Source organism: Ziziphus jujuba, chromosome 7 (assembly GCF_031755915.1).
Source record: "Ziziphus jujuba cultivar Dongzao chromosome 7, ASM3175591v1".
NCBI lineage: Eukaryota > Viridiplantae > Streptophyta > Magnoliopsida > Rosales > Rhamnaceae > Ziziphus > Ziziphus jujuba.
The window spans coordinates 25,634,896-25,659,745 of record NC_083385.1 but is presented as its reverse complement, the minus strand read 5'-3'; the positions used below and the strand labels follow the sequence as shown (position 1 = coordinate 25,659,745).

The window sequence follows — 24,850 nt, the reverse complement described above, 5'->3', positions numbered from 1 at the left end:
AACATATATTATGTATGCATACTAGTTAAAACTAAATCTATGTATAAAATATATATTTACATATATATATATATATATATGCATGATGTAGAGATAGATATTCTAATATTATTAACAAGCTCTTAATTAAATATAATATTAAAGTTTTGTTATTTTTATTTAAATTGTTATTTGTAACTTACTATGTTATAATTTTATTTTAATTAGTTTTTAAAACAATATATTAACATAATTTATGGGTATAAAAAATATTAAAATTTATTTGTAAATATAAATATAAAATATTTACAATTTAATTATTAGATATGATATTAAGTTTTTTTATTTTTAATTAAATGTTATTTATGATTTGTCATGTTATAATTTAATTTTAATTTTTTTTTAAAAATAATATATTAATATAATTTATGAATGTAAAAAATATTAAAAATTATATGAAAATATAAATTTACAAATTTAATTTTTTTTGATAAATATAAATATATAATTTAAATTTTTTATTTTATAAATATTTGTTTTATATAATTACAAAATAATTTATCCTAATTAATTTTGTATAGACGAAAATAATAGTTTCAATAGTAAAATATTTTTATTTATATTTATAAACGCATGAATTTGAATAAAAAAAATTTCTTTTTTGAATAACTTAAGTGAATTATTCAAAAAAAAAGAAAAAAAGAAAAAGAATTCTGTATCAGATATTAGATTATTAGTTCACCGTCCAATCTCAAATTATGCCAAATATAAAACTGAATTATATCTTTCCGCTTCTATCTAAAGCTACTCTATCTCTAGGGTGCAAATTATTTTGAGATGCAACGTGCAATCTACCACGGTCGTACGTTTATTGACCGGTCAAAATTAAGTAGGATTCTTTCGTCCTTTCATGTCCTTCGTCTCAGCCACACAAGCAGAGGCACAAGCATGAACTTTTGCTTCTTCGTTCTTCTTCGTCTTCCTATGTTTTCTATTTTCTATTTCAATTTGAATTCTTTATTTTTGTTGAAATCGTTTGCTGTCTGATTTTTAGCCATTTTCGGAAGCCCTAGCTCTCTGCAATTATCTGCAACTGTGAGAAAGAGGGCCTTCAAACTGAATAGCTAGCTCTCAACCTTGTAGTTGGTGTCGAAGAGCGACTCATAGAGTTGAAGCTTGCCGAATTTTGAAAAAAGACAATTTCTTGTTGCACTTTCATGGAGAAATAGCAATTCATGGAAACATTTAGATTCTGAATCTTTATCTTGCATGCCAAGGCCAACTACTGATGTTTAGGAGCAACAATTTGGATTCTGAAACATTTTTTGTTGAATTCAATAATTTGCTTGATTTCAGCTTGTACTGATGTTTAGGAGCAACAATTTGGTTGCCAGAATTTTTGAGCGACAAATCAGCACTCCTTCTCCCGGCACTAGTGTATCTTTCTTCTTCTCCATCTCTCTTATATTTTTGTTTTCATTCTTTTTTCTATATTGTTTTAATTGTTCGCAGCTGCCATTTTGAGTTTAATTAATAGCTGCTATGATTATGTGGATTGTGAATTTTTTTTTTTAATTTTAATATTTTTGTTGTGGAAATAATGGATTCGGTTGGTGTGAGGTGGTGGATGTGGATTGAGAGTTCTCTACAATATGTCAACTTTTATAGTTTTTTTGAATGGTAAAGTTACTGGAAAGTGTAAATTTTGTTAATTTTTTGAATGGCAGACTTAGTTTTTATTTTTAATTATTTTTAATTTTTTATTTTACCAATTGTAGGAAGATCCAGGGGACTAGATATTGTACAGTATATAAATTCAGATACGTCATACATTTTCCGTTTTAGAGTTAGATGTAACATCAAGTTAGCCAGTCGACTGTCAAGTATTATGGCCCAAAAATGGTGAAATCTTCGAATGAAATGGTTGGAATTTATAAAATTTTTGAATCTTAATCTTATTTAGGTGGAAAGCGTAACACTTGTGTCCCAAAGTTGAATAGGAAGTTGAAATGAATGAAGAATATGATAAAAAGATTGGAGCAACTGGATGACTCTTATTTTGGATGATGATATTTTTGAAAAGGAAATTGTTTGTTTTCTTAAGAAACTTTTTTCTATCCCCTAAAATTAGGTGAGGTTTTGAGGGCGTCTGTTGGAGTCCTATTAAGGAAGTAGGATGGTTTAGATGGGACAGCTGTTGGGCAAGAAGGGTTAGGAAAAGACAGCAGGCGGTTATGGATTTGCCATGTCTTTGCATCAAGAAGGATAGCATATTTCTAAGGGATATATGATTGAAGATGGATGTGACATAGTGTATTGAAGTCATGGAATTCACTATTAATGTTTTTTTTTTTTTTTTTTCAAAATGGATTTGGAGGGCGAACAAGACGAAATTTTTCTAGAAGTTTAGCAATAATCGCTCTTTTTTGGGTGTAAGGCTGGGAAATAATTGGAGAATGTCTGATGCTAAGTGTGGCATCCTTATGATGCATCTGACTTTAATGGAGCTTAAAGATCTTCCATCTATGCTTTAGTTGGGAATGTGTATTCCACTAAGTTTCTGAGTTTTCTATTTCTTGTTTTAGAAAGGACTTCTTGTAGTTGTGATATTGTGCAAATTTAACTTTGATTTCAAAATATTATGTTTCTTTAAGGAAAAAAGTTGAACTTATATATATATATATATATTTTTTTTTTTGAAAATTATTCTATATATTTGTAAGAGTTAATTGTAGATTCTTGTGAGTGGTGATTTTAAAGGTCTTTCACTGAATCTTATTATGTTTATACTTATAAGACTCTGTAGATATCTCCCAGATAGGATTGCTGGTCCTTGTTTGTACCTTTATTTACTTTTAGTTTAAAGTTTGTGTTTTCTATAAAAAGAATTTGAGAACTACAGTACTCTAGGATTTACTTTTAGTTTAAAGTTTGCGTTTTCTATAAAAAGAATTTGAGAACTACGGAACTCTAGGAAGTATTTCATGATATTCAGGAAGTAAGAAGTGTTATTTTGTGGTGATCTGACTATAATATTGTTTAATTACCATTAATCCCAGATTTATGTTACTAGAAAGTTGGTGCAACTATGAATATTAGGTTAACACAAACATATTAACACTTTCCTTTCTGTGTGGACGGTAAAATGACAAGACAAAGAGGGGAGCAATCACCTACATAGCAATAAATTACTTTAAACATGTATTAATAAATTTGAACACAAGACGAGACTAAAGGTGTTTATAATTGATCTCAAGTTTCAAAGTATTAGGAAGTAGACCTAACTAACTATGTCAGTTGAAGCAAATGGAAAGTTAAAAATATACTAGTGGTCTAGGGCTCCCCCGCCTTCTTTCTGTTAGCTCCTTGCTATATCCTATTTTTATCATTTAACAGATAATAATTAAGGGGTAATTAAATGGTATGAACAAGAAAATTTGCAGTTAATCATTTTTCTCCTGTCTTTTAAATATTTTCTGTTTTGTTATCTATCTTTCCTGTTATATCTGGAAATGGCTTGCATAGAAATTGTTGAAATCTGCTGTCTTCACTAAAGAATCATAACCTTATTTTCTTTCTTTCAGGTTCATTGTGCTAGGCGTTTTTATGAGAATTTAGTTCCTAGTCACACCATATATGATGTTGAGTGCCCAGACCATTTATTCCGCAAATTCACAGATGATGGCCAATACCTTGTATGTTTCAGTAGAAATCATCAGGAGCTGATTGTTTATAGACCAACATGGCTTTCATTTTCATGCAAAGAAGAAGATTGTGATATTCATGATCTTCCCACAAAAGCAAAGAGGTTTGATAGCTTCTTTACCCAACTGTATTGTGTTTCATTGGCTTCCACCAATGAATATATATGCAAGGATTTCTTCATCTACATGGAGAGTAACCAATTTGCACTATTTGCTACTTCTACTGCACAAATTCATGATGCACCTGCCGTTGGAGGAGCTATTCAGGGAGTTCCATCAATAGAAAAGATCACTTTTCACCTCCTGAGGTGGGTGCAATTAATTCCTTTTTCAGGTTATAATCATTTATTTATTTTTTAATTTGACAACTTGATAAGGATTTGTACACAAGGGTTGTTTATATGTGGAGTTTTTTCTGTAATCTGCTTGTTCTAATAATAACTGATACAATTAGATTGGAAGATGGCATTGTACTGGACGAGAAGGTTTTCCATGATGATTTTGTTCATTTGGCTCATAATATGGGTGTCTTCTTGTATGATGATCTACTTGCTATTGTTTCACTCCGTTATCAAACAATACACATTCTTCAAATTCGAGACTCCGGTAACCTTGTTGATGTAAGATCAATTGGAGCATTTTGTCGTGAAGATGATGAACTTTTTCTCAATTCTAATGCCCAGGTAATTTGCAAGCTTTCTACAATGCTTAAATAATGAAAAAGCAACAGAATCTGTTAGAATATTGATTCTAGTATGGCTTAAAGTCTTGAAAAACCTAGAGTATGGATATTGGGAGAAGTTTGCCCAGATTACCAAAATGAGCATAGGGTGAGTGCTTTTGTAAACTAGCTGTCAATTTGGATTGGCTACTATGTCAGTTGGATGTGATTCATGTGAATGCTTTTCTCCATGTTGACTTTACAGATGAAGTGTTTGGACATGGTTCACCCATCTCCAGGATTTGAATAAAATTTGATTAAAGGAAAAGTGCACATTATTAAACCTGCTCTATGATTTGAAGCAGTCTCCATATGCATAGTTTGAAAATATCTATGTTATGATTTGAAGGCGAATTTAAGGCACTCATGGTATATATCTGATATTTCATATTTGTGTATATTGTATAACATACTAATGTAGGTAGGTTGCAGATATGTTAACTGTTTGTTATGGGAAACAGAATGTATAGAATGAGTTATTGTTTGTTGTACTCTTTCTTTTTCTCTCTTTTAGAACTGTTACCATTACTTTTTTTTGGCGTCTTGCTTTTAAATTGGTTCAATAAGCATGTCTTATGTGCTGAGTGTTCTTTTTTCCTTCAGTCATTTTATTTATTACTATATTTTTTTTAACATAATGATGAGTATTTGGTGGCCCCCTTAATTGACAATTCAACTGTAATTGCAGTCCATGAATACTCATGAAAAAGGTAAGCTGCATCAGCTACCTGAGAACCATGTGGAGAATGGTTTACCTCACAACCAGCTTACTTCAGAAAATACTTTTCTTAGTGGCATCAAACAGAGATTGCTTTCATTCATTTTTAGAGGAATATGGAACGAAGAAACAGATCCCAATTTGGTCTGTTATTTGACTTTTCAATTCTATTTCACATTTTTTGTTTATTGTTATTATTTTTCATGGTTTATCTCATTAATTCTGTTTTAAAATTATTTGAAGATCTGTATAGAAATTTCTATTTGGTTATGTTAATTACCGTCAAACCCAAAAGTTTAAGCTAATAGGAGATGAACCTAGCTATATTTGTCTAATAAAAGCAAATAGAGCTCTTATGCTTCACCCATTGTGTGGGTGCACCTAAGATCAGGACTGAAAGTAGGCATTACATGTGTAGAACATTAAATTATCTAAAATGGGGTCAAGGGTATTCAAAACTCACAACCTTATGACAGCTACAGCTATGATACAATTTCCATGTTAAGTTACCATCACCATCAAAAGAATAAGCTGATAGGAAGTAGACCAACCTATATTATATCAAGCCAAACAAACTCATGCTTTAAGGGATTGAAATAGGTGTTAGAATATGGAGAAGAAGATTAAGGAAGATTAATGCTGAGGGATAGAATTAGTATGGCAGGCGGCAAAATAGAAAAGGTATTTGGATTTGTTCAATGAAGGCTTTGTTTTGGTCATTATGGTTGAAAAATTTGCTAGGACTTTATGAAGACGGAATGAAGATGCAAGCATTTTGAGGGGTTTTATCAAGTTTCGGGCTCTATATGGATATCTATTTCGAATGAGTTTAGGGATGTTCCAGTTTCTTTAATTTTATTTAATTGGAATTGGAAAATGTGATGTTTTAGGTCAATGAGAAAACAAGATGTTACATATTCAACAATCCATTGGTTATTGTGCCTGTGCTGTAAATATGCTGTTAATGATAATCCAATCGAAGTCATAGGAGCCGAATAGAAAAACTTTAATCATTCCAATTTATTTCAACAAAGAGAAAGTGAGATTATATAAAAATCAAAAGGATTAGAAACATTGAAAATAAAACACTAAAAATGTGTATTAGAAATAACATTTTTTAGTTTGTCTACTTATCTACTTAAGACAGTTCAATTTACTGCAGCATAAACTAAAAGGTTATGAAAAATCCGCCCTTGTTAAGTTAAAAAGAAACTGGCAATTTAGTAACAGATAAAATGATCAAACTAATGATTGTTATGGAAAACATCTTCTTGTTCTTTTTTTGTTCTAATACTTTCTTTTTCATTTGTTATTATATAACATATTATCAGTCTTTACAGATATATTTAAGAGTACTAATTTTATTTCTAGGAACTCATAGGTTAATTTGTACTGCTTTTTCACTCCTAGAGAGCCCAATATGTGAAGAAGAAGTTCTATTTCCACTTTCAAGACTATGTTGACTTGATCATTTGGAAGGTAGGTTCTAAACTTTGATTTTACTTTTGTACGTATAGTTGCTTTGCCACTATGCGAACCATGAGCATCGGATTGAAATTCTGTTATCCTTTACGTAGTAACCATTTTCTATTAATGTACTGTCTAGATGCTGAATATCTAATTTTGCAAGTAACGAGAAGTTTATGTGCAAAACTTGAACAGGTACAATTCTTAGACAGACACCACCTCCTAATCAAGTTTGGCAGTGTAGATGGAGGGGTGAGTTCTATTTTTCCATTCTTCCATTTTATATTACAGTAGGTCTAAGATATACTTGTTTGTTGTGAATCTTGGATATAACCTATGCTACATGGAGTCATGGGAGTGCAAATCTGAAATTCAGATTCATCAATCTCTAAAATTTTAGGATATGGGGATTGGCTAAGAAATATTCAATTTAGATTACTAATTGGCAGATTACTGCTCTGGTACCATGTTGAAGAATAGGTGTAGTAAGTGTGTTGGCTTATTACATGGCACGGTCCACTTCTTACCAACTAAAGCTTTTGTGATTGATGATTTAAACAAGATAGCGAAGCTTATAATGCTAATTTGAATGTTGTTCGGCCAATTATTTTGAAAATCTTAGCCACTCATCATCTTGCTAATGGCTATCTGTTAGCATACCACCTTGTTTTAGCTTTTCTGTCTATTATTTGTACCTGCCATAGCCTTTCTAAATATACCTTACAACCTTGCTTCCCCCCTGTAGTTATTCTTCTGCAACTCTCCAAACCTGCTGCTTGTCTTCATCCTTTCTGCTATCACCCTCAATCTAGCTATCTACCTTTTTTTTTTTTTTTTTTTTTTTTTTTTTGGTTTTAAAACACCTATCATCTGATTGTGATTTCTTAACCTAAAGTCAAATTTTTGAATTTATATATTTTTCCCATCTTCCATAACTATTGCCCAATATCTAACCCTAATTCTTATTTGCTGTGCTTCTGGAAAATCACTGCATCCCCTTCTTACTTAGCAGGATCAAATATTGCCTTATATGTTTCTTCGCATACGGTCATGAGATCAATTAGTTGTTTTTGTGGCTGTTTGATTTTAGTTCTTGTGTCTTGATGGTCTTGCATTGTGACGTAGGACAAGTGGGAAAGGAAAGAAAACTGAAAATTAAAAGATAGGCTCTAGTATAACACTAGAACAATTTTAGGAACCACTCCTAAAATCCCTAGGCATCATGTATAAGTTTGTTTTGCATCACCCAAAACCAGAGAAATAATTCTCAGAAAATAACATTACTCAAATAGTCTCAAAGCGTTATAACGACCCTTATTTATGATAAAATCACCCAACAACAAAAGACCCAACATTGTAAGGAAACTAAAAGTAAGATACCCTAATTAAATAAGGAAAATAAATATAAAACTTCTTTAAAACATGAGGAAACTAAAAAAAAAAAAAAATATAAAACTTCTTTAAAACATGAGGAAACTATAAAAAAAAAAAAAAAAAAAGAAAAGAAAAGAAAAACCAATAAGCATAATAATAAATCATAAAACCCTAGTAATTATAATCTTATGTAATCTCCATCATTCTCTCTCTCTTAGAGAATGAGACTCCAGCGAGTTTAAAGCTGAAATCATGAAACAATAAGTGAAACTTGAAGAATGATAGCATCAGTGGCATAAGCTCAAACTTGATGAAGAGGACTAGATGACTAGCAAATTTAGGGACATCCAAGGTCAACAAAAGCCCCCTCATTCAAATGATCCGAGTCCAACTTGCCACATTTAGGTTGTAAAGGTAGTGGTCTAAGTAAGGTGACAGCTTGTGTAGGTAAGAGTTCAGGTAAGGTGACAGGGTTGCGTAGATAAGGGTTCAAGTAAGGTGATAGGTTGTGCAGGTAAGGGTTCGGGTAAGGATTTGGATAAGGTGGGAGGTTGTGTAGGTAAGAGTTCAGGTAGGGATCCTGGTTGTGTAGGTAAGGGTTCATGTAAGGATTCGGATAAGGTGGCAGGTTGTGTAGGTCAGAGTTCAGGTAGGGATCCGGGTTGTGTAGGTAAGGGTTCAGATAAGGATTTGGATAAGGTGGCAGGTTGTGTAGGCAAGGGTTCAGGTTGGGATCCGGGTTGTGTAGGTGGTGTAGGTGTAGGTATAGGTGTAGGTAAAGGTTCAAGTAAGAATTCAGTTTAGAATCAATAGATTTCGTGAATACATGTTCAGAAATTTGTTCAGATAATTCTTCTGATCTTTGTAAACTAGAGTGGGGAAAGGGTGCTAGAGCAGTTGTATTTGCTGATCGCTTTTCTTTATTTTGGTCGTAGTTGGCTTGAGAAACTTTGTCTTCTTTACTTTTAGTCGAAGCTCTACGAGATCTAGATATTTGTGCCTCCATATTGTTAACCCGAACTTCAATGTTACTAACCCGAACATTAAGAGACTCCACTTGTATCACCATACGTATTAATAGTTCTTCATATAAGCCTCTATTCCTTCCAAACTGTGTAATCATGACTCTCTAAGCCGAAGAAAGCAATTTGATCACTGGATACTGCTCAAGCAGACTTCCTGTTTATGCAGCCCAGGGTTCTGTTCATGCAGGGATACTGTTCACGTAGGTTAGTGTTTACGGGGCTGTTCCTATGCAGCACTGTTCACAGAAAGAAAGGGTTGGATCCTTATTTTGATACCAAACTGATGTAGGACAAGTGGGGAAAGAAAGGAAACTGAAAATTAAAAGATAGGCTCTAGTATCACACTAGAACAATTTTAGGAATCACTTCTGCATCACACCTAAGTTTGTTTTGCATCACAACCATCTAAGTTTGTTTTGCATCACACAAAACTAGAGAAATAACTCGTCGAAATAACTTGTATTATTAATCAACTTGTCTAAAATAGTTACAAAGACCCCTATTTATAATAAAATCACCTAACAACATAAGGAAGCCAAAAGTAAGATACCCTAATTAAATAAGGAAACTAAATAATAAAACTTCCTTAAAACATAAGGAAACTGAAAAAAACCTAATAAGCATAATAATATTAAAACCCCATAAATCAAATAAACATAATAATATTAAAACCTTAAAAATCATAAAACTCTGGTAATTGTAATCCTATGTAATCTCCATCGTTCTCCATCACATTGTGTGATGTTCTACTGTCTACTACCGAAAAGGATGTACTCAGTACTTTTTTCTGCTGCCTGCTTCCCAACTTTAGCCCACTTCCTAACTGATCCTGCTTCTAATCTTGTACTTGGGTTATTACCCAAACGTTTGTATCAAATTGATAGGTTTTATTATTATTATTATTTTTAAATGTACATATTGATTTTATGGTTTGCATCCTTTGGAAAAGGGAGTTATGGTGGATAATATTTGGCTAAGCAAGGAAGGTGGAGACAAGGAGCATGTCAAAAAGAAGCAATATCACCAAGTTCATTTGTTTATATGAACAACAATAAAAATTGAGACCCAATTTAGATGATATGTTATGATGCAATCAAATTAAGGGTATGACATGCAAAAGTTGGAAAGCCAAGAGTGATGATGCAAATTTTGGAAATAAGTCAGAAGCAATTAACCTTTTTCTTAGTGATTGACAGTGCTAACATAACCTAATCAACCAAAATATAAATCCTATAATGGAAAGATAGTAAAAAGAATTTTGTTTTTTTGTTTTGTTGTTTCTTTTGTGAAGAGAAATTAAAAGGAAGTCAAGGAATCCTAACGCAAAACTAAGGTTATGTGTGCTTATTGTGGAATAATTTTATTATGTTTATATTCATTATATTTATATAATTCTGAAGCTTCAGATGTCACGAAGTGCTGATCACCACCCAGCTTTTTTTGCTGTATATAACATGGAGACAACTGAGATTGTAGCTTTTTATCAGGTAATTAATTATGCTTGTTCTCGCTTTTGTGTTATGCCTTTCAACTTGCTCAATTTCTGGCATTTGTTTACTACATACAGAATTCAGCAGATGAGCTTTATCTCATGTTCGAGCAGTTCTGTGACTATTTCCACACAACTTCAAGAAGCTCATTGCATATGAATTTCATATCATCCCACTCAAATAGCATCCATGCTCGAGAGCAACTAAGATGTGTTAAAAATAAAACCACTAGTTCTTCACAGGTGAAGTTCCATAATCAACTGGTTACATGGAAATATTATGCTCTTTTGATGACATGTATTATGTGTACCTTTGTCTGAAACCTCACAACTAATATGCTAGTTTCTGCAGTTTGTGAAGAAGATGCTGGCCTCGCTCCCTATTAGTTGCCAGTCGCAGAGTCCTTCTCCCTATTTTGACCAATCTCTTTATCGGTTTGATGAAAAGGTTTGACTTAGAGACTTGATTTTTAATTGTTAACCAATAATAAGTATCTCATATTGTTAATATTTGTAACGGCTTGTAAAAGGTACACAATATGGCTTAGACAGTTTTTTCATTTTGAGGGGATGGAAAAGTACAAAATATTGCTTAGACAGTTGTGTCACTTTGAGGGGATAAAAAAATGTTTGCAAGCTCAGTATATTTGAAAATTGGGATCAATGTATAGGAAGATGCATGTCACAACTTTAAAATTGGGATACCTTAGGATATTATTTGAACTTCAACTTTCATGAGTTTTCTGAACTCTGATCTGGCGTTGTCTTTCTGTTTTTCTTTTTGATAATTTTGGATCTGACATTGTCAATGCTAATGTAATGACAAGAGAAGATGATGTGGTAGTATTTCATTATTTCTAGTGTATGATGGAGTTGGAGCCTATTCTGGGACATGGTTAAGTCGTTCTCTCCTGTGTTGCCCATCCTCAATGTATTTATTGGAAATCCTGTTGATAATAGTTATCTTTCTCTGGTCTGTGCTTTTAGAATTTCTTATTTTCAGTTACATATCGACCTAGCAAGACGAATTACCAAGTTTTTTTGTAGGGCTCTGCATGTCTAGGTTGGCTTGGATTGACTAAATCAAATTGAACTGAAGACCATAGGTATATAAAGCTCAGCATAAAACAGCCCAATGTTCTGCTACTGTTCAAGTTTATTCAATTGATTTAAGTTTGCATAGGTCAAACGGAGATGTGGGATTGGGAGAATGAATCAAGAGAGACAGAGAAAGATGACGGTGTGAGACGAAGAGAGAAGTAATGGATAATGGTCTAATAAGCAAGGAATAGAGACCAGAGAGAACATGTGGGAAGTCTTAAGAGTGAGATGAGGGAGGATGTTAGAAGTTTTGGTTGGGCTTCTCAGTTTTAGAATGCTGAACCCTACACTGGCTCAATATATGGTGATGTCTGCATTGCCAATGGAAGATAACCCAAAAAAAGAACACCTTATATAAATTGGTTGGCTGGATTAGTTAAGTTGATTGGAAATATTTTAGTCAGTCTCTTGAAAGTAATATGCATTCTTTCAGCATGTTAAGATTTGAAAATAAATGTACAGCAAAATTCGTGTACACACTTGCGGGAAACAAGGAGTTGATCTATTCATTGGTCTTTGTTTTTTTTTTTTTTTTTCCCCCCCGAAAGCTTCATACAATTGTAAAAACATCTCAAAACCATAGCTTTGCCTCAGGTTATTCAAAGATTGTTTAGAAAATTTTCTTAATAGATTTTTATTCAAAACCTTGCCAGGCAAAAACAAAGTAAATAGTAAGTGAACCAGACAGTAGTGGAAATATGAAAAGCATAAAGATATCTTCATTTGATTCTTTGTGTGATTCTTTCAAATGTGGTATATTTGATTTAGGAATAATGATAACTTTGTGTTAGTTACTTCAAACTATTTTGCAAGTTTTAACATCTCAAATACTTATTCTTGCAGCTGATTTCTGCTACCGATCGGCATAGACAGTCAACAGATCATCCCATCAGGTTCATTTTAAGAAGGAAACCAAACACTGTCAGATTTAAGATCAAACCAGGTATTTACATTTCTCCATTAGTAAAAGAAACTATATTCGTGCAACCATTTTTAGGATATTTGTGTGAATCATTATGAAGTTTTTCTTTCACCCCCATTCTATAAGTCTGTCTTTCTTTATAATGCTTTTCGAGGTCATTTAGATGCCATTGTAGTCTAGTTTTTCATAATTTGATTTTTTCATTTTTCACTTACATTGTCATAGAGTTTCTAGCTGAAGGTAGACCACCATTCCTTTAATTCCATTGAGTTTTGAACTTAGCATGTTGCAGTAGAGTTTTTAGAAATAAAGATGATATTGATGCCTGCCCTGGTTTTCTGATTAGGTCCTGAAGGTGGAAGCATGGACAGTCGAGGCAAAAGGATATCTTCATTCCTCTTCCATCCATCTTTGCCACTGGCTCTCTCCATTCAGCAGACTTTGTTCATGCAGCCATCAGCTGTGAATGTTCACTTCCGGAGATGAATTTCAATTTCTTTTGCTGGTTTTCATCTCCAAATTGTGAACAGAGCTTTAGTGAAAATATGTAGTTGTTGACCAGAAAAAAATGAAAGAAAACTATCTAGTTAGATTGAGAAAGTTGTATAATTATCTGGTGTCTATATGCAATAATAATGTATTTTTGGCAGTGAGCACTACGGCGGTACTTTTTTTGTCTTATAATATTATTATCTGATTTTTTGTTTTATACTTTTATCACTTGATACACTTAAAATTCATACCCAAAGATATTATCTATCAATTACATGGTACACTGCTAAAGCATGCAGCAACTGAGCTCTTTACTTATTTATTTTTATTTTTGGTGAATGCAGCAACTAAGCTCTTGGATTGGTAGATTGATATTGATTCGCATTAGCCAAGGTAAATTTTCAGTAACACATATCCTTAAAAAAAATATTATGATTTTTGGATCGGTATTACAGATACAGGTTGTTCATCAATTGCAAAAGCAAGTATCTTCAATTTATTGTTTTTTATTTTTTGGTAAATGTATCATTAATTTATTGGATAAAAAGATAAAAGGGGAATATTGATACAAATGCCGTAAGATAAAAGAGGAACATTGGTACAAATGCCGTCTAAAACTGTATTGGGTTTCACAGTTACTGGCATTTTTATTTTTATTTTTCGCAATTTGCCGTCCAAACTAGTCCCAGTATTTTTATTTTTATTTTTAATTTTTTGTTGAGAGTCTCAACTTATGGTAGGTGACTAACATAAGGGTGAAATCGGTCACTACTATTTTATTTATTTATTTTTACATATGTTACTAGGTTCAACTCTATTTGTGATATTTTTTTCATGTGTAAGCCTCTCTATCTTCTTGGGTTTATTCATTATATATATATATATATCTATATCTATATAAGGAAGTTCTACTATACGGATTTCAATATTAATGATGATTTATGAAAAAATCATTGTCAATATTTGTTTCTGTATCATAATATTAATAACTGTTTTTTTTTAAAATAATCATTAATACTTAAATCTACATGATAAAAATATACAGACGTATGTACTATAAACGAACTGTATATATATATATATATTATATTTTCAACTCCAAGTGCAGGAAACTCAGAGAACTAATTCATGAATTGAATCAAATGGGCCCTCTTCGCTTAGCTGTAGGACAAATGAAATCAGGAATCAAAATGACAATATTAGGGGTTACCACCTTCTTTTTTTTTTTTTTTTTTTTGGTAATAACAGTATGTTACATTTTCTTTTTCCCACATAAGCAGCCAAATCTTTACCTTCATTGTAACTTTGAAATTGCATATAGTATTTAACAAGTTGAGAAGTAACGAAAATATACATTTACTCTTTGAACGCTGAAGCTGCACATGTAAGTCCAAAAAATATGATATTCGTAATAGGAAGTTTATTCTCCTATATATATTTTGCATGTTTTATCATATTTATAAACTTTTTCTAGATTGACTCCTTTCGTTTTGCTTCAACCAATTACCGACCACATTTGCCAGGAAAATTAGTTTTTTGATTAAAATTTTCTAATGATGGTAAACAACATAACATAATATCCCGCGTATATATATACATATATATATATATATATACACATATATCATATCAACATAATATATATATATATATATGTATATATACACATATATCATATCAACATAATCAATTTTGGCAAATAACTTTTTTGCAGATGCTAATTTTGCTTAGATGTCAGAATTTTTTTTTTTTTTTTTACAATTTTTTTCTTGACATGTCATAATTCAAAAATTAATTTTGATTAAATTTCATGCTTAGAGTCATATATACATGGTAAGTCCAAACTTTTTTTAAGATTTTTTTTTTCTCGCAGAAAATTTAGAAATGGCATTGATAATCACCAGCCAGAAACTCCAAATTCATTTACCTAAAGTTAATCACCAAAACGATTGTTTACCATTTCAATTTGGGAACTGCAAAGATAAAGTCCTTAATGTTATCTTTCAAGCAATCAGATAATGCATAAATCCATCATATGCAAATGCAATTCTTGTTCAAAATAATCAGATTTGCAGCCTCATGGACGTCATCTAATCAAAAACTTACGTGATGCTGATTACATATCTGCTGCAGGTGCTATTTATGTGTGGATGGACAGTGCATTATTTGACAATTAACCAAATTTCCTTTTATTGCCCATGGATTCTGAATCAATAGGAAATTAATTGTTCAAGCAGTACCTTGGTGAGCAAGCTAGCTATGAGCTTTTGAAGTACAAGCTCAGTAGATACGCCTGCAAATCGTGATTCCATCTCCTAATGGCGCATGTGAGATCTGGACACGAGAATCAGCTGCCAGTAACTTGTTGAGCTCGATAGTTAGCTGTCTGCTCTGTTTCATTTCCTCTGGAGCCAACTCATCAGGCATTGCCACTGTTCCTCCCCACAGTGTGTTATCATAGACAACTATACCTCCCACCTTCAACAGTTTGATGAGCCTCTCATGGTAATTCCAATAATTAACTTTGTCTGCATCAACGAAAGCAAAATCGAAGCTCCCAGCTCCATGATGAGGCTGCAATTAACCCTCCATCCCAAAAGGAAAGGAAAAAAAAGTGAATGAAACTAAACTTGAAGGAAAATGAGGAAACAAAAAGAAAATTACTCGGTTCCCTACATCTTCGAGTAGTTGATCAAGAATTGGTAGGGCCAGAGATTCAATAAAGTCGATTTTGTGCTCAACACCTGCTTTTTTAATAATTGGCAACCCAATCTCATATGTCTCACGGTTTATGTCTATGGCAACAATCTGCCAATGAGGTATTAATTATGAATCACACATATAAAGTATATATACTCTCACAGTAAATATATATGATGGAAAATTGATAATGGATTTGTTGCAAACCTTGCCATCTTCGGGAATTGAAAGTGCAGTGAGGAGAAGAGAGTATCCTGTGAATACTCCAACTTCAATTGTCTTCTTTGCATTAACTAGATTCAAGAGCATGCTCATTAACTGACCTGCATCTGGTGCAGTAGCCATTTGGGCGCTGAAAATTAACAAAGTTAACAAATCCGATATTGAGTGCTAAGAAGCTTAAACAAAACATACGAGACAAGCTACTCTACTTGTAAGATTTAAGGCAGTTATTTGGAATTTCCAATTTTTCATATTTGATTGTCTCAACAGTTTGGACTTTAGCATAAGACAATGTGAAATAGTCAATTAGGCCTCATATGCCCATGTGTTAAGAAACTACAATAATCTCGTTGTAAAAATAGCCACTTTTATTTATTTATTTATTTTTAAATTTTGTTTATCATTTATTATCTATTATTTTCATTTTTAGTTATTGGCCAAACAATGGCTTAATTTTGCTCTGAAAAATAATTGGGTATATGCAAAGGTTCAAGATTGAACAAGAATGTACCATGAAAATGCCTCCTAAGAAACTAGGAACACTGGGTTGGATAAGAAGAAATATTACTTGGGATGATTGGCGGTGAGCTCCCTTAATTCCTTGAGAGGCTCTGGTTCACGCGGATATACACTAGTCTCCAACATATACTGCAACATTATTATTACACAATCACAAGATCAATAATTAATTATTAAACCGCATAATTTCTAAAAGAAAAAAAAAAAAAAAGCATATACAATATATACCTCATATAATTCTTTGCTTTGTAGTAGTCCTTTGGAAGGAAAATTGAACACTTTCTTCAGCTTGTCGTCCATTACTGCTTTGACTCCAAAGATAGGAAATCAGAAGAAGAATCACAAACAGATGTAAGTTTGACTTTTATAGTTAAAACTTGTGGTATCATATACGCATTTCAAACAAATCAATAAAAAAAAAAAAAAAAAAAAAAGCCCAAGAGTTCAATAATGATGAAGTGTGAGCAAAAGAAAAAGAGACTAGAATTTCAAAGGCGATCAAGAAAATATTATTGCAAAAAAAAAATAATAATAAATAAAAAAAGTGATATACAGGAGCCTCTTTATTTCAAACCCACTGAAAATACCAAGTACAACATAGAAAATCTCAAGTAGAAATATTTGCAGACACATTTTTAGGTTCTGTTTGGTCAAAGGATCCAAAACAAAGACTGAGAATTTAACAGTTGTGACTTTTTCATCGAAATCCATATATAATGAATAGAAATGGAAAAAAAGAAAAAAAGAAAAAAAGGGCGATTGCCTCGAGAATCAAGGGTGTGAATTGGATTGTGGTGGTATAGTTGCAAACTTGCAATTTTCCGCTGGTGTTAAACCCACAACCTTCAATAATGATGAAGAAGTGTGAGACTAGGATTTCATCGACGATCAAGAAAAATTTCTTGTAAAAAAAACAAGAAAAAAAAAGAAAAAGATAAAGAAGCGATATATAGGAGCCCCTTTAATTCAAACCCACAGAAAATCCCAAGTACAACATAGGAAATCTCAAGTAGAAATATTTGCAGACTCACTTTTAGGTTCTGTTTGATCAACGGATCCAAAACCAAGACCAAGAATTCTACACTTATGACATTTGCGACGACTCTGCCCTCTTTTACTATTAACCCTTTTTTACCGTCAAATGTTTTGTGTGTTCCCCCAATGAATGAAAACCTACTTTCTGTTTCCAAATTATGTTCCAATAACAATGCGTCTATTGGATTTTTACACTATGGAATTTCTATGTAAGACCTTTATGGGTGCGCTTGGTTTGGTAAGCAGGATACGTTTAGATTGGATTAGACATATTAGTATCGGATTACATCAGACAGAATTGGACACAAAAGATATATAGTCTTGTTCAGGATCGAAGAGGAAAGATATAGTTTTGTTGTGTGTGTGGCACAGTCTCGAGCTGAATGGTATATTAGTTATCTTGTATTTGTGTTTAGTGCAGCGTCGAACTAAAATGGATATAACAAAGGATAATAATAAATATTTTGTTTTAAAAACTCAATTTGAATTAAATTATAATATTATAAGTCACAAATAATAAAAACATAAAAGTAAAAAACTTAACATTGTATTTAAAAATGTAAATGTTATATATTTACATTTAGAGACAAATTTTTTAATTTTTATTTACATCCATAAATTATGTTAATATATTATTTAAAAATTAAAATTAAATTATAATATGATAAGCTACAAATAAAAGAAAAAATTAAAATAAAAAAACTTAACATTATATCCATCTCCATTTCATACATACATATATATATATATATATATATTTAATTCGTATGTAGATTTAATTTTAACTAGTCTTGCATACATAATATATGTTGGATTTTGTTTAGATAATCTACTTATACAACCAACAATTAAATACATCCATAAATAATACTCCAATTAAACAACCTAATATGAAACCATTAATCCACTTGTTGCTCAAGTGAGCACGTGTATGTGTGGTGGCAGTTCTTATAGGTTTATTCATTGGTATTGACCCAATAGGGTTCCCATCAATCATTCAACATACTTAACATATGCAATTTCAATTTTTTCAATTGTATGATATGCTTGATATAAATATCTTTAAATCCATTTACAGGTCATGAATTATATATTTCTAGTTGTCTACCTTTAAACACAACATAAGCTTCTTTCTTTGCCATTCAATATTCTTTCATATAATGATAAATAATAATATACTATACCATAACACGATAAAATAGTTAAAACAAGTACACATAATATCTTAATCATTCAAATACATGATAATATAATAAAACATAACGTATAATCATAAATATATCTCCAAAACCACTAGCACTAAAATATAACATGTCCATAAGTTAAAATATTCATAAATGCCATCCTATCAAACATAAATATAAGTATATAATCCATAATATGATTCATTTAATTATGTAAAAATCCAATAGCAAATTCAGTTTTTTCTAGATTAGTTTCAATGATCTTAAAAACTTCCACATCTAATGGGTCTGATCTCATTACCTTTGAGATTTTGATAGCCTTTTAGATTTTAAGGTTATAAACAAAGAACCCCAATCATTTAAGTTCCTCAACTAAATATTTTGGATAATTAGCCTTAGATTTATCATACTCCTTAGTAATTGATTGAACAACTAAGATGCTACCTTACCAATTTTTTTTGCAAGGTCATCAATCTTATCTAATATAGATTTCCTCTTACTTCTTACTTGGGATTGTATACTAGGTTCATTAGATATAGTTTGATTCACAGACATTGGAGAAGGTGCAACATCAACCTTAAAATGTTCATGTTGACCTTCCATAAGGTTATCATCTGTAACATCCTAACTCGAGAAAATGCCTCGAATTTGAATTTTTAACCAAGTTTGACCAAAGTTGATGGGGTTTGACCAAGTGGATCCTATGGTTGACTTTTTACCACGACAGAAATATTGTATTCACCAAGTTATCATAGCGAAATACTCATTGACACGAGTTCGTAGACTAGTAGTACACAAAATCGGAGCTAAAAATATAAAGTTATGATTAAAACAAGATGTGACCCAAACTGATTGATGAGCCAAGAGTTGACTTTTTATCTATATAGGTTTTGATGTTGACTCATATAGTAATATGATAGTGCTTGTTAGTACGAGTTCATAGACTGGTGGCACGCTTAATTTGGACCTATGGTTGAAAAATTATTGGTATGTAAAATTGTACCTATCTTTTATGGGACTGATTTTAATGGGTAGTGGAATAGTTAAAAGAATTTTTGATTTGTGTCATATGTCATCAATTGGAATGTGCCACATATCACATTTAGAAAGATGCCATATGTCAGGATAATAAAGTACTATGTGTCATCCTTAATAAAATATTGTTATTTTTCTTTTTCTTTTCTTTTCTTTCTTCTCCCCCCCTCTCTCTTTCTCTCATGTGCAAAAAGGGGGAAAACACCCTCTTTCTCTCTCTCTCTCCCTACCTCATCGATTTATGGCCATCTTGGCCATCCATAAACCACACACGCTAGACGAGGGCAGAGATCGTGAGGAGTTTGGTCGGCAGTTGAAAAAGCACAGCGACCTGTCCCCGGACGTGCCCAGATTAGGCCTCTATCGTCTGCGATGGCTAAGCTAGCTTTTCGATGATCCAACCACCTCCCGGCTGAATTGATCCTCTTTTCTACCATTTTTAGACCTCTTGAGCTCAATTTTGAGTTTCATTTAGCTCAATTCCCCACTGTTTTGGAGATACGATGAGTTAAATATTGGTCAAATTACCCTAGTCATTACTAGCCATCGCTGGAGGAATTGAGCCCAGTGGAGGTTAGTAATGTGTTCCTCACCTCCTTAGCTTTCTATTGATACCTTGTTTGCAAGTTATAGTGATGTATTTGAAAATTTTCCATTTTTTAATAAATTATTATATTAAATGTGAAAAAAAAAGAAAAAAAATTGAATTAGATTGTATATGTATACATGTTTATGTACACATATGTATATGCATGTTTGTAAGTAAATAAATTATATATATATATATATATATATATACATGTGTGTGTGTGTGTGTGTGTGTGTGTGTGTGTGTGTGTGTAAGTGTACATGTTTAGACTATTGATATGTGTGTAGATTGATATAGATATATATTTTATGAATATATGAATACGGAAATTCTATGGTGAGAACGGTCCGCATGAGGACTGCAGTATTGGTGACGGTTTTTCATAGTATTAACGACAGTTTTTTAGAAAACCGTCACCAATACTATGAAAAGGCATCACCAATACTGTGGTCCGCACCAAAGACGGACTGTATATGAATATATGTATACATTGATATATTTTTTGAAAGAATGTGCATATACATATCTGAATATATGTGTGTGAATATATAAATATATATATCTATGACTATATAAGTTTGTATATGCATATATACTTGTTTGTGTATATTTATGTGAAGATATAGGTACTTGTTAAAAGATTGTATATACATGTGTATGTGTTGTGCGTGTATATATATATGTGTGTGTGTGTGTGTGTGTGTGTGTCTCTGTGTGTGAGTGTAATTAGATATATGTAAATATATATATATATATATATAGGTGTGTATGCGCACATATATGCTTCTAGTCATGATGAATGTGTAAATATTCTCTTATGAATGTTAATGGATACATCTGTTATGTTTAATTATAGTTATCTTCTAAATTTAGATTTAATATGTTTTCTACAATTATTTTGTCAGATTATGCTAAGGTGTTTTAACTGTTGTATTTGATTTCAGCTAATACTATGCATTATTCCAAAGAAAGGTGTTTATATATATAGATTTTTGTGTTATTTAAAATTTCGAAAGATCATATGTATATTTTAAAAATCTAAGGAAAGTGTTATTTAATTTTACTATGTAAATTCTATGTGATTTAAATATATTTGATGTATGAAATTTGTATCTATGGTTTCAAAGAAATTATTGTGCATAAAAATGTAATCGTGTATTTAAATATTTATGAGATTGGTTTTATTATGATAAAAATTGAATTATTTAAATTGTTGGATTATTTTTATGGTTTAAAAGAAGTATGGAATTTAATGGATCTAGAAATAGTATATAAATCTGGTTGTATTTTATTAAATTTTGGTATTTATAATATAATAAAATTTTATAGCTTTTAGATGCACCATATAGTACTAGTGTTTTGTATCGTATTGTTGATTAGCGCACAAGTATGTATGGCTATTCTGTGAGAGCCATGGACCTGAAGGTTGGCAAGTATATTTGCACATTGAGCATCAACTGCCCCCTCCTTGGTAGCAGGATGATTGTTTATTATATTATAGCTATCCTGTGGATGCCATGAGCCTAAAGGTTGGTAAGTATATTTACACTGTGAGCATCAGCTATCCCCTTCATTGGCTACAAAATATTTGTTTATTATATTATGGATCAGTGTGCAAGTTATATTCATATTCGTCACTGCGAGCTGTGTTGAGAGAGGGTAGGCAAGTATAATGCAGAGTGAGCACCAGCCGCCTCCCCCTTTGGCTGTAAAATAGTTGGTTATTATGGGTTACTGTACACATATGCATGGCCATCCTATAGGAGCTAAGGGCCTGAGGTATGGCAAGTATAGTGCAAAGTGAATATCAGCTATCCTCCTTTCGGTCAAAGGACGATTGTTTTAGCCATAATAAGTTATTAGCAATTGGCACTGCCGGATGCCAAGGTGACCAATTGTAAGTTTCTCTTGTTAACCTCTCTGTTAGGACTAGCTTAGGATGTCAGTACTATCTGACACCACTGGTATATTGTATATAACCTCTCAAGTATCTTTTTATATATATGTTAGATATATATATATATATATATTATGTTATATTTGTATGTACCATAACTTACAGGGGCAACGAGTCTAAGGGGTTAGACAACCATTATAGGCAACCACCCCAGACCGTATTAGTAGCCGTGTACATATATAGTTGATATAATGTGATCCCGTATTAGCATGTTATATGATATCGTACGTACCTCCGCTAGAAGTGTGCATATTTCGTAATATATTTGTTAATCTTAAAATTTTATTTTACTTTATTTTAGTTTATCTTATCTATTCATGATTATGATTTTCTATAATTATCTTTACTTGTTATTATTATTATTATTAAGATTATTAATTGGTATGAGATTATTATTATTTGTCATTAATGATTTATTATTATTATTTTTATTATTACTATTTATCATTGTTATTGTTAGTAATATTGTTATTGTTGTTGTTGTTGTTATTATTATTATTATTATTATTATTATTATTATTATCATTATTGCTAGTTATTATTGCATTTATTATTATTATTTAGTATGATTATTTTTAATGTTATTATATATTATTATTGTTGTTGTTGTTATTATTATTATTATACGGTAGCCTTTAGGCAACTATGATGGTCTATTGATAAGTGTGGTAGCCTTCAAGCAAGTGTTGTAGCCCTGGGACAAGTTATACTACTATTATTGTTAATATTACTATTATTATTGTTGCTTTATCACCCTTTTATCTACATTTATGCCTTTGGTATATTCGTAAAATTGATATTTAAATGTAATACTGCACTAAGTGGGTGGTGTGGACGGACATAAATATTTAAAGTTATTCTTTGTTTATTAAATTATTTCTAGTATATATATTCTTATACTTTGTTATTGAAGTGTTACAGTTTCTGAAAAATTTTGTAGTAAGGTGGGCGGAATAAGGTAGTATGATATAGGAGTGTATTTTCTATGCAAGAAATATTTGAGGCATGCTCAACCATTAGGGAAGATGTTGTTAAATTTTTTGTAGAGCGGTCCGGTAGGATTTCTTCTGCGATCAAGGCTTATCTAGGATTCTAGTAAGGGATCCTGGATGAGTCCTGATATCATCAATCATATCATGAACCTTTTGTGCTCCCACTCCAGTTGCATAGTCCTTCCTAAATATGTTTGCATGCCTTTCATTTATTGGAAAAGAGATTTACCTCTCAAACGTTCAGTATTTTTATTACTCTACAATAGGAAAAGAAAAACATATATTATGTATAACGATTAATCTAGTTAATAAAATAAATGCCATAAAAATTGAAAATCTGCATATATGAGTTCCAAGCTTCATCATTATCACCTCCATGCATTTAAGTAAGTCATTCCATTCAAATTTATGCGAACTTAGGTCGACTTGCTCCTCAACCCATATTATATTAGTTCGGATCAAAATTAAGTTCAGATTCTAGTAGTCACTTTGACCCTTAATCAACTCGTAATTAGAAACCTTGGTATAACGAAGATGCCAAAATAGGTTATGGAATGTCCTATTGATAAGTCAAACCAGAACACTAGTTTTTGAATGGAGTTCTAGGTGTTCTAAGAAAACAAAAAGAAATCTCTCTCACAAGTAATTTTCTGTATGAATAATGATCTAAATATTATTGAGAAAATAAACTTTTAAATAGGTTAGAGTTACAAAAAATCAAAACCCTAAATCAATAGGTAAAACCGGCCAATAAGGTGAAACCAATGATGTAGCCGAATTTTATGTGCCTTTCCTAATCTAATTTGTATTAATTAATTCCTAATTTTTAATGAGGAATTAATCAATTTTCAATCAGAAATATTAAATATCAACCTTCCTAAATTAATTTGTCCAGAAAATAAAAAATAAAATAAAATGAAAGACTGTTTCTTAAAACAAAAGTCAAATTTCAGATTTGGAAAGTATTTGACTAGCTTTCCAAATAAGATGTTTTTGTCCAATTACCAGCTAGTTTAAGCTCCAAATCAGATCTAATATGCCATATAGGATGCCTAGTAGGATTAGAAATGGTCTCAACATATTGCCATTGATTGGAATGATCAAAGCTAGCTTGGATTGTAATAAAACTCATTCCCTGCACCAAACATGCTTAATTCGGCTAATGTGGAAGCTTGGATGCAAATGATGTATTTGGAAACCTTTGCTTCTATCTTGGCTTGATTTCATGGTCCCTTGGTGAGCTCAATCATGTTCATAAGCTAAAAAACCCATCCCTTGCTGTCCAGAGTCCTCATACGTACAAAAACAGCTTCACCGGTCCATTTCGGCCATCACAACTTAGATGCTCAGTACGAGCTTTGAATCTTTTGATATTAATGCTCTTTCTTGAGATTTAATTACTCTTTGAATGAAGCTAACCAGATTGTCCTTAAACTTCTTATTTTTGATCTTCGTAATTGGTCTGGTCTTCAATTGCATAGGATCAGTATCCCAGCGAGTTGTTTTATGTAGGGGTATAGGCGGGTTCTCATCACAAATCTACTATTGTTCAGCATATAAAATATTATACTGCATTGTTTCTTCCATTTTTTCAACTTTGACTCGATATGTGGAGTAGCTTTCTT

At 31.7% G+C, this 24,850-nt stretch overlaps 2 protein-coding genes across 12 annotated transcripts; one reads left to right on the top strand and one right to left on the bottom strand.

The window, feature by feature from the left end:
• The first annotated feature begins 723 nt into the window (after positions 1–723).
• On the top strand, positions 724–13,209 carry LOC107423939 (light-mediated development protein DET1). Of its 5 annotated transcripts, none has more exons than XM_060818808.1 (12): positions 724–868; positions 1,034–1,416; positions 3,564–3,991; positions 4,138–4,366; positions 5,093–5,266; positions 6,533–6,601; positions 6,785–6,841; positions 10,389–10,475; positions 10,556–10,720; positions 10,830–10,925; positions 12,422–12,521; positions 12,847–13,209. In XM_060818808.1, exons 2-12 carry the CDS (start codon positions 1,345–1,347, stop codon positions 12,984–12,986), a joined length of 1,617 nt encoding a protein of 538 aa, XP_060674791.1. In that variant the 5' UTR covers positions 724–868; positions 1,034–1,344; the 3' UTR covers positions 12,987–13,209. The 5 variants fall into 5 exon arrangements, 4 of the variants coding, with proteins under 4 accessions (XP_060674791.1, XP_060674793.1, XP_060674790.1 ...); XR_009639577.1 differs by adding an exon at positions 11,525–11,583 and having other exon boundaries at positions 769–1,416; positions 12,847–12,885; XM_060818807.1 differs by having other exon boundaries at positions 774–1,416.
• A 1,770-nt stretch (positions 13,210–14,979) lies between these two features.
• LOC107423938 (probable caffeoyl-CoA O-methyltransferase At4g26220) lies at positions 14,980–17,808 on the bottom strand. Of its 7 annotated transcripts, none has more exons than XM_060818813.1 (7): positions 17,465–17,807; positions 17,197–17,334; positions 16,662–16,735; positions 16,483–16,562; positions 15,900–16,044; positions 15,669–15,800; positions 14,980–15,566 (listed from the first exon to the last, which is right to left on the bottom strand). In XM_060818813.1, exons 3-7 carry the CDS (start codon positions 16,731–16,733, stop codon positions 15,273–15,275), a joined length of 723 nt encoding a protein of 240 aa, XP_060674796.1. In that variant the 5' UTR covers positions 16,734–16,735; positions 17,197–17,334; positions 17,465–17,807; the 3' UTR covers positions 14,980–15,272. The 7 variants fall into 7 exon arrangements, with proteins under 7 accessions (XP_060674796.1, XP_060674795.1, XP_060674797.1 ...); XM_060818812.1 differs by having other exon boundaries at positions 17,197–17,276; XM_060818814.1 differs by lacking the exon at positions 17,197–17,334 and having other exon boundaries at positions 16,662–16,744; positions 17,465–17,808.
• Positions 17,809–24,850: the final 7,042 nt, after the last annotated feature.

Coding starts and splice junctions, on each gene's coding strand:
- LOC107423938 (XM_060818814.1), bottom strand. CDS start 16,733: ATGGACGACAAGCTGAAGAAAGTGTTCAATTTTCCTTCCAAAGGACTA. Junction 15,801..15,899: donor CAATTCCCGAAGATGGCAAG/GTTTGCAACAAA, acceptor CCTCATTGGCAG/ATTGTTGCCATAGACATAAA. Junction 15,567..15,668: donor TTGATCAACTACTCGAAGAT/GTAGGGAACCGA, acceptor GGTTAATTGCAG/CCTCATCATGGAGCTGGGAG.
- LOC107423939 (XM_060818808.1), top strand. CDS start 1,345: ATGTTTAGGAGCAACAATTTGGTTGCCAGAATTTTTGAGCGACAAATC. Junction 6,842..10,388: donor TTGGCAGTGTAGATGGAGGG/GTGAGTTCTATT, acceptor ATAATTCTGAAG/CTTCAGATGTCACGAAGTGC. Junction 10,926..12,421: donor TTTATCGGTTTGATGAAAAG/GTTTGACTTAGA, acceptor TTATTCTTGCAG/CTGATTTCTGCTACCGATCG.